Here is a 10,228-nt window from a genome sequence, read left to right as displayed (position 1 = left end):
CAGTCAGCTCTTATTAAGCTAATGGGTGCATAATCCTGTGTACTTTCTTGTCAGTATGGGAGGGAGTTTAGTTGATACAGAACAGCACCCAGCTGACCCAAAGGATCTGTGGAAAGTATAGTTGTTGGGATGAGGGGAATGTTATAGTAAGGTGGGGGTTCAGTCTAATAGTTGCCCAAAAGTTAAACTAGGTTTTCAATGGTATAATGGGGCAGCACGGTGGTACAGTGGTTAGCACTGCTGCCTCACAGCGCCAGGGGCCCGGGTTCAATCCCACCCTTGGGCAACTGGCTGTGTGGAGTTTGCACATTCTCCCCGTGTCTGCGTGGGTTTCCTCTGGGCGCTCCGGTTTCCTCCCACAGTCCAAAGATGTGCAGGTTAGGTGGATTGGCCATGCTAAATTGCCCGTAGTGTTCAGGGATGTGTAGGTTAGGTGGGTTATAGGGGAATGGGTCTGGGTGGGATGCTCTGAGGTTTGGTGTGGACTTGTTGGGCCGAAGGGCCTGTTTCCACACTGTAGAGATTCTATGATTCTAAGATTCTATGATTCTATAACTTTCCCTGTGTAACTATTTACCTAACTGCGGTGGAACCTTCCAAATCCTGTGATTTAAGTGGACACTTGCAAAGGATTTCAGCCATACAGAAACTGTCCATCAGCATCTTCATTTTCTTAGGCAATTTCCTCAGTGTCAGAGGATTCTGTAGGGGTCTGATGTGTAATTCCCGTCTACGTTGCAGAAGCAACTGTCAGGCCATTGGAAAATCTACCAATAGTTCTCCATCAGTGGAACCCAGGAGAATAACAGGAGGAATAATAATGTGATAGGACTAAAAATCATATCTTTTGTTTGTGCTGTGTTGTCTGTTTCTCCAAAGTTTCCAATGGCAAATTGAGAAATCCTTACCAAGACAAATGTTGATAGGACCATTTAGCAACTTTTTATGTTCATTTGACATCCACAAATATTGAATTATTTACTGTCATGTGTATTTTGTTACAAAATACAGTGAAACGTGTTGGATAGTCTCTCTACTCTCAGGTGCCATCTTAAAACATAGAAAAATAAACCAAAACATAGAAAACAAAGGCAGAAAATAAAGAATAAAGTTCACCTTCACATCCCTTCTTGTTAAGGGTCAGTCTTGGGCCTGGAGCTGCCAGCCAAAAGTCCTCTTGCTGCGCCACTGGAATAAAAGTCGCCACTCTTTGGCATCATCTCGCCTCTACTGATGCTGCCACCATGGTCCTCGCTGGATCTCGCCAGTGCAGCTGTCGCCAATGTTGCCAGGTCCCACACCAGCCCAAACTCAACTCCACCATTGCTGTCAAGAGTCCACTCTGGGCATACCTTGCCATGCAGCTACTGCCAATGCGACCGGGCCTCATATTGGACCCAAAATCGCCTTTGCCACCACCACCATGAATCTGTACTGGATGCAGACGCTGCTGGGAACCAAATTCACGTCTACTGCAGCAGTCATGAGTTGGAGCTGGGCTCACCACGTCGTGCAGAAGCTGCTAGGAACCCAAACTGGCTGCTGATGCTGTTGCTGTAACTGAGCTTTTCACAAGAGGTAAGGAAAAATACGAAAAACGATGAGAAAAATAGACAAGTAAAGCGGACAGAGCAGATGAGCCTGGGGCTCAGGAGCCCTACTCTGTCGCCATCTTGAATTAACCAGTAAAGAAAACAGAGTAGCAGTAAAAGTAGATTCAGTCTTATTCTTCTCCTTTTAGAGAATTGGAGGTGAAATGATAATAAGGAGCATGTCCCTTTTATAGTTTAACTTGCTTAAGCCATTACCTTTTATCCTCAATTAAATTCCACCTGTACTTTAGCTTCAGCTCCAGATTAGAAAGTGTCCTTGTTTCAAAGCTCGTGGTGACACTGGGGAGCACAGGGGTCATGGTCATGCATAAAGTAGGCTATACCACGATGATTGTGAGAATTTATTGGCTAGTTAAAACAAAATGATGAATTGCTTAATGCCCCTTTCAGTGTGGAAACATCTGCTGCATGTGATGTGTTGTTGTAAACCTCCATAAGTTCTCTTTATTTTTTAAAGTGCAAAACACAACTCATTGTTTTTTTCACAGAATGAATTTGTCAATCATGCAAACGTATCAAAATAAGATGGAGTAATACAGAAAGATTGCAATTTCTGCAAATGTAGGATAGTGTATATTTGCAGTGCTAAGTTTTTTTTTCTCTTTCATGACCCTTCGTTGTTTGCTGATGACTAATTTTATGAACATGGACAGTCATTGTATTTTGTGTAGGTAATGCATGATGACATGGATATGAAAAGAGCAACCATGGTGATAATAGTTTTTTCAAGTTTATCAACATGTGCTTTCTTGGAACTCTGTGCCATCTACCATTCCAGGAAAACAAAGCTTTTAAGAGGTTAGTTTTGAAACACATGCAGAAATGTGCCCCTTTTCATGTGGCAAATTACTTGACTTGTCTTAATTAGAACGAGTGACAGACTTGAATCAGCGTGTATGTAGTGCCTTAGTTTGGTTCTCAATTGCCCCAAAGTATCTTACATAGAAGGAGTTATTTTGAAGTATAGTCATTGCTCTGCAAGCAGACAAGATATAAATATTCCTGGAAAAGGACAGTATGATATGCCACTTATCAGTAAGTAAAGGAAAAAAGCTTGTCAGGGCATAAGAAGATCTACCTTCCTGCCATCTAATTGTAGAATTGTGCTTCAGGATCTTTGAAATCCATCTGAAGCACAGGAACAGGCAGACGCGAATGATCCTTCTGAAGAATAGCACTTTGTTTTAAGCAGTACACCATCAAAACTGGACCACTCAGTACAACCCTTCCTCTCCTGAAAAGTGATGGGAAGGGAAGATCATTAGATGGGTTGGCATCAGGAAGATGTGCATTTCTGAAACCACAGCAACCAAGTTCAAGGCAGGAAGGCCCAAGCTTGCCTTTCCATTCCACTGCCAATTAATGCCCTTAACTGGCCACATATAGCCTCTTTGCCACTGATCTTTGTGCCTGGCAGGTGAGAAAAATAGCCTTCTGTTCGGTAAAATAGAGCAGCCTGTTTGCCAGACTCCAGCAGAGAGGGGCCTCAATCAGCTCCAATCTGAGAGTGATTGGGGCATGATGCAGGAGAGGGGGTGGCCATTGAATGCGATGATTTTATCTCAGTCTTTGACCCCTCTACTTGCAGGTCCAACCCCTGGATTCCCAATGCCCAAATGGCATCTCTCTGCCCACTTTTTTAGATGTTGTTCAGTCACTAGCAGTTTCAGCCTCAGTTATTCAGTGGCTGTCAGCCCCAGATTAGGAACCAAAATTGTAATGGTATTGTCATTTGACTAGTAATTCAGCAATCCAGGTATTACTCTGGAGAGCCAAGTTCGAATTCCCATCACACCAGATGAAGGAAATCAAATTCAAAGATCTGAAATTAAAAGTTGAATGATGATCACGAAAACATTGTTGTAAAAACCCATCAGTGTCACTAATGTTCTTTTGAGAAGGAAGACTGGTGTTCTTCACGGCTCTGGCCGACATGTGACTCCAGACCCACAGCAATGTGGCTGACTCTTAATTGATCTTTAAAATGATCTATCCGGCCATCCTATTGTAGCAAACTTCTAAAACATCTCAAAAAAGGAATGAAACTGGATGGGCTACCTGGTATCGACCTGGGCATCAGAAATGACTGACAAATTCAACCTTACTGATCCTTCAAAGTCTTCCTTACTGAGGGCTAGTGCTAAGATTTGGAGAGCTAAATCACTAGTCAAGTAACAACGTGACATAGTCATTCTCACAGAACCATACCTTACACACACTGTATCAGACAGTGCCATCACCACCCCTGGATGCAGGTAGTTCTGCTATAACGTGTGTTTCAATAACGCGAATTGGCTGTAACGTGATTGATAAATAGTGGACGCTGTTTGGACAATGTGAACTTTCTGCTGTAGAGTTAGAGTGATTTTCTGTAGCAATTTCCCTTTAACATGAGGTCACACAGAACGCAACTATTGCGTAAAAGGAGAACTTCCTGTATGTCTAATTGTACTGCAGGACAGATTCAGCAGAGGTAGCAGCATAGTGTTAATGGGGGGGAGGGAGATGTTCTGGGAGTTTTCATGTCAAAAAATGGACAAGAATGCCTCCTGCTGATTACACTTACCAGTCCCCTCCCCCAAGCTGATGAAACAATGCTCCTCCATGTCAAACACTGAATGTACTGTGGATGGGGGAATCAAAAGTGGCTAGGCAGCACCACTATTGATCAAGCTGGTCTAGTGCTGTAGGGCACAGCTGCTCAACATGGTCTGCAGCAGATGATAAAGGAACCAACAAGTTGCAAAAACATCCTCACCAATCTATCTGTCACAGATACGTCAGTCGATGACTGCATTGGGAGAGGTGATGACGTAGCTTTGGAGACATAGCTTTGCCTTCATGATGGAAGATGAAATTCAACCCAGAAAAGTGTGAAGTGATTCATTTTGGAAGGTGGAATTTGAATGCAGAATACAGGATTAATGGCAGGATTCTTGGCCTTATGGAGGAACAGAGGGATCTTGGGGTCCACGTCCATAGATCCCTCAAAGCTGCTACACAAGTTGATAGGGTTGTAAAGAAGGCGTATGGTGTGTTGGCTTTCATTGGCAGGGGAATTGAGTTTAAGAGCTATGAGATTATGCTGCAGCTCTATAAAACTCTGGTTAGACCACACTTGGAATATTATGTTGAGTTCTGGTCACCTCATTATAGGAAAGATGTGGAAGCTTTAGAGAGGGTGCAGAGGAGAGTTACCAGGATGCTGCCTGGAATGGAGGGCAGGTGTTGTGAGGAAAGGTTGAGGGAGCTAGGGCTCTTTTCATTGGAGTGAAGAAGGATAAGAGGTGACTTGATAGAAGTGTACAAGATGATGAGAGGCAATGATAGAGTGGATAGTCAGAGACTTTTTCCCAGGGCAGAAATGACTATTACGAGGGGGCATAATTTTAAGGTGATTAGAGGAAGATTTCGGGGAGATGTCAGAGGTGGGTTCTTCACACAGAGAGTGGTGGGCGTGTGGAATACACTGCCGGCAACGGTAGTGGATTCAGATACTTGAGAGACTTTTAAACGACTCTTGGATAGGCGCATGGAGGATAGTAAAATGTAGGGTATGCAAGGTAGATTGATCTTAGTGGGATAATAGGTCGGCACGACATCGTGGGCCGAAGGGCCTGTACTGTGCTGTACTATTCTATGTTCTATGTTCATATTATCTGCCACCGTGCTAAATGGGATAGACTTTAAAGAAATCTAGCAACTTAAAACTGGGTATCCGTGAGGTGTCGGGAGCTGTACTCGAACACAAACTGCAACCTTATGGCCGAGGATATTCCCTGCTGTACTATTAGCATCAAGCCAGAGGATCAACCCTGGTTCAGTAGAGTACAGGAGGGGATTCCAGGAACATAACTAGATGTACCTAAAAATGAGGTATTAAACTGGTGAAGCTACATACAGGACTACTTGCATGCCAAACAACATAAGCAACAAGTGATAGGGAGGGCCAAGTGACATATCTAAGCTCTGCAGTCCTGCCACATCCTGAGGAGAATGGTGGTGGACAATCAAACAATGCACAGGAGAAGGTGATTTTATAATTACTGCCATCTTCAGTGATGGGGGTGGCCAGCACATCGGTGCAAAAAGATCAGGCTGAAGAATTTGTCATAAATTTAAGCCAGAAGTGCCAAGTGGATGATCTGTCTCGGCTTCCTCCAGAGCTCTGCAGCATCATATATGCTGGTTTGTGACCAATTCATTTCACCCTGTGATACCAAGAAACTTCTTAAGGGACTACAACGTCTATGGGTCCTGACAACATTCCAGAGACATTACTGGAGACTTGTGCTCCAGAACTTGCTGCAGTGCTAGCGAATCTGTTCTAGTACAGCGGTGACTCAGGCATCTAACCAACAATGAGGAAGATTGACCAGATATGTCAATAAACAGGACAAACAGCCTGGCCACTTAATGTCCCATCAGTGTACTTTTGATCATTAGTAAAGCGAAGGAAAGGATCATTAATAATGCTATCAAGCAGCATTCGCTCAGCAATGCCATGCTCATTGATGCTCAGTTGGAGTTCTCATTTCTTGACCTCACTGCAGACTTCGTGCAAATATGGACAAATGAACTGAACTCTAGAGGGAGTTAAAAGTGACTGTCCTTGAGATCAAAGTTGTGTTTGTCTGAATATAACATCAAGGAGCTGTAGCAATTTTAGAGTCAGTGGGAATCAAGGAAAAGTCTGCACTGGTTGGAGTCATACCTAGCGCAAAGGAAGGAATTGTGGTTGTTGGTCAGTCAGTTATCTCAGCTCCCGGACGTAGTGCAGGAGTTCCTCAGGGTAGTGTCCTAGGCCCAACTATCTTTAGCTGCTTCACCAATGACCTTCTCTCCATCATAAGGTCAAAAGTAGGGATCTTCGCTGATGATTGTAGAATGTTCAGCACCGTTCATGACTCCTTGTATATTGAAGCAGCTCCCATTCGTCTGTTGCAAGACTTGGACAATATCCAGGTTTGGGCTGAGAAGTGGTAAATAACATTTGTGCCTAACAGTGTCAGGCGATGACTGTCCCCAAGAGAGAATCTTATCGTTTTTTCTTGTCATTGATGGCATTACCTTCACTGAGTCACCCACTATCATCCTGGGGTCACCATTACTGAGAAGCTGAACTTGCACTGTGGCTACAATAGCCGGTCAGAGGCTAGGAACCCTGCAGCGGATTACTCACCTCTTGAAGATCTGGCAAGATTGCGTGTTGTTGGTAGTTGGGTATGTCATGCTGCCACCACAACATTTTGCAAAATTGGAAAATCCCAGCCACTCTGCCAACTGAGAGATGAATGTGCCAATTTCCAAGGATACTCAGCAGGCCTTATCAGTGAGTATTGGGTATTAAATGTGGAGAGACTACTTCTATTTTGATATGCAAATAACTCAAATAAGGATTTTCGGAATAGACAATGGTCTTTCATCTCTGGTGTCTGAATTCATACCCATGCTGAAAATCTTCTAGCTTGCTGGTTACAAGGAAGTGTGAACTGAGCAGACTTAATCGAATTCTTCATGGACATGTCCCTAAAGCAGAAAACTCCCTTTTTCAGCACTGGCAAACTGGGAAGCCCCGGGCTTGCGAGGAAAATGGGAAAATGTGCAGGTTCAGTAAAGAGTCCTTTGTTCCACAGCTGGCACAATGGCACATCATTTGAAGGAGTCAGAGAGTTTTATTCTGCAGCTGGCTGTATCATAACTAAGGTTTGAATGCTTTCTATTGGCTCTGGGTACCTGAAATGGCAAGGTGTACATTCATTGTATTGGAGTGCATAAGCCAAATGTGTTCTGTGTCACATGGGTTTTCTAGTAAACCATTTACTGGCACTAACCTCCTATATCATAATGTGCAGAAGTTTAAAGTGAAGTGGAAGAGAGAAAGCTCCCTTTGGGCTAAAAACAAAGGGTTTCCTTTCCATTGAATCCAAAAGAACAAGATCTGTATTTTGATTGCTGTTGTGCCTTGCAATCTTAATTTTTATCAAAAGATTCTGTTCGATTATTCCACCAATGGATTATTAAGGAAAAGTGTGAAATATTTCTTGACCTAAAACCAGATTCCTGGTGCATTTTCAACCAATATAATTTCACTCAGTAATGATGACAATTAATCTGTGAAATATTAACATCTCTGCCATAAATGATATTTTATTTAGCAAAATAAGAATGCTTTAAGTAAGGTAAGATTGACTTTTCCATCTCTGAGAAGACAAGAAACTGCTACCCAGTTGATAATATGTGGTAGGTAACATTAGAAAAGTTAAACAAACATTTGTACATGAAAACAGGAATATGTAAATGATACAATTTTACTTTTTGAAACAAAATAATAACTTCAGCATGGCCTTAACGTTCTGCTACTTAAATACAGCATTTCCAAAAGTAAATTTAATAAAAAGTAACACAAAGTTATTGTGAACAAAAATCTGAGCAGCATAAGTAAGTTACTGATGATTTAGATTGTTTAGTGGAATCTTTCTTTTGAGTTCTCAATCATAACTTTTAAGTATGCCAGTTTGAGGAATGATTTTTCTGAAAATTTATGAAAATGTTGGATAGAAACGTGCAGTGTAGGAAGAATGAATCTAAACACATGTAAGTTCCTTTGTTTCATAAAATATTTCTGTAAGAACTTAACGTTTTGTTTTTGATATTTGCTCAGTCTCTTCCACAACAAAATATTACTTTAAAATAATATGATTTTCTTTTTAAGCATGTGTATTATATAACATTATTACCTATATATTGATTGCAGCTCAGTCTTTACTGTACAGTCTTGGAGGTATATGATACTTGGAATGTTTGCATGCATAAAGTGAATAGAGGCTTGACAATGGCTAGACTGAAGGACAAATGTGGCATATGGAACGCAGAACATACGTTTAAATAAACGGAGGCTGAAACCAGACTTTTAACAAGCAAATGTTGAGCTTGTGTTTTTACTAGTGACCTGCAAGTATGGTGTTAAACATTCATTCTCTGCAATTGGATATTCTCCATATTATGCTATGATGCCACCCTCCTCTCCTTTGTGTGCAAGAGGATTCCTGTGTTTACTTCAGCCTGAAGTCAGTCTTTTCTCAAACTTAAGTGTATATCAATAGCATTTTTGTAATCTAGATGTTATCAACACTTATCAAATTATAATAAGGTATAAGATATGCAGTTGGCTAATGTGTCCATCTTTATGGCTGTCGATAATGAAATGCCCCATCTAAGGGGTTCCTTGTATTGTGGGACAATCTATTTAATGGTTACGTTCAAAAGTGTAACCACACTTGTTTTGCGATTAATCTTGCAATGTAGTGCAACAACTGGCTTTAAAAGGGTGTCTTTTTCTGTTATTGTCTCAAGTGATAATAAAGCTAATTCATTCAATTCAAACTGATAAAACCAGTTGTTTCCCTTTTGTCCCTGTGCAAATGCATTTTCCAAGTACTTGCTTTAAAAAATAAGTTGAAATTAAAAATAAAACTGATTTTTGACTTCCAAACTCAGAATTTGGCATCTTTTTGAAGGAAGATTTTGTTTAAGAAATTGACAGTGGAGGCAAGAATAGTACAACATTTGTTTACTTTTGTGGTTTGGACCAATTATGCAATGGATAGATGAGATGCACAATTATTTTATACTTCTGATGCTATTATTAGTTTGTTACATAGATAATTACTAGTAATTGATGAGACTTTCTGGTTCTCCATCAGGTGGTGACATTGGTATTCCAAACAGTCCAGGGGCTCCTTGGGTTTCAACAATTGGTGTGGGATTCTGTTCACCAAAATCTAAATTTCGGAGACGAGGGAAGCAAACATAGATATATGTATTGAAAGGGCGTCTCAGCATATTTTTCTCAAGCCGTATATATGTCAGATGGTTCGGGTTTGCGATATCAGTTGTAGGGCACATCATGGTAATATTAAGTGCTGAGAAAGAAAAAACAAATGATTAATAACCCAACAAAAATATGCCCTTTAACAGTAAATGATGAAATATTCCAGGATAAATGTGCCTTAGTTTTAAAACTAAAAGTCAAAAATTGAGAGGCATCTCATTAGTATAATTTTTAAGAAAGGCAGCAGTGGATAAGCTATTTAATTACTTTAGTGCAGTTGAATTAATCAGATTCTATGCTTTCATGCATAGTACAAATACAGGTATATAGCGTTTGTTCAATCAGTCGTTGACCATGTAGACTAAGCAGATCCTAGATTTGATGCTCTTTATGTGGGAAATTAGCTGATGTCTTTGGTTGAGGCATTGTAATTTGCCTCAATTTCCCTGGCTTAGTTCGTTAACTGGTTTCCACATCTGCTGCAGTGCCAAAATGTCTTAAGGTATAAATGGTATTCCATGTGATGTGACAAAGAAACAATCCCACCTCAATTTTTTTAATCTGCCTATAGCCTTTGACATGGTTGACCCCGCTACTGTTGTTAAGACTGGTGAGGCAGTATGCAAAATAATAACCAAAAGAACTGTGGATGCTGTAAATCAGGAACAAAAACAAAGTTGCTGGAAAAGCTCAGCAGGTCTGGCAGCATCTGTGGAGGAGAAAACAGAGTTAACGTTTCGGGTCCGGTGACCCTTCCTCAGAACCCGAAACGTTAACTCTG

The 10,228-nt window shown here is 41.1% G+C and overlaps 1 protein-coding gene across 1 annotated transcript in view; it reads right to left on the bottom strand.

The window, feature by feature from the left end:
* Positions 1-7,747: 7,747 nt before the first annotated feature.
* omd (osteomodulin) overlaps positions 7,748-10,228 on the bottom strand; it is a 25,208-nt gene continuing 22,727 nt past the window's right edge. Inside the window, exon 3 of the mRNA XM_048606197.1 lies at positions 7,748-9,538. Coding sequence (XP_048462154.1) covers positions 9,285-9,538 — 254 coding nt within the window. The 3' untranslated portion in view covers positions 7,748-9,284. The remainder of the gene's footprint in view (positions 9,539-10,228) is intronic.

This window comes from Rhincodon typus, chromosome 16 (assembly GCF_021869965.1).
Source record: "Rhincodon typus isolate 14 chromosome 16, sRhiTyp1.1, whole genome shotgun sequence".
In the NCBI taxonomy this organism is placed as follows: Eukaryota; Metazoa; Chordata; class Chondrichthyes; order Orectolobiformes; family Rhincodontidae; genus Rhincodon; species Rhincodon typus.
This window is presented reverse-complemented; position numbering and strand designations above follow the sequence as displayed.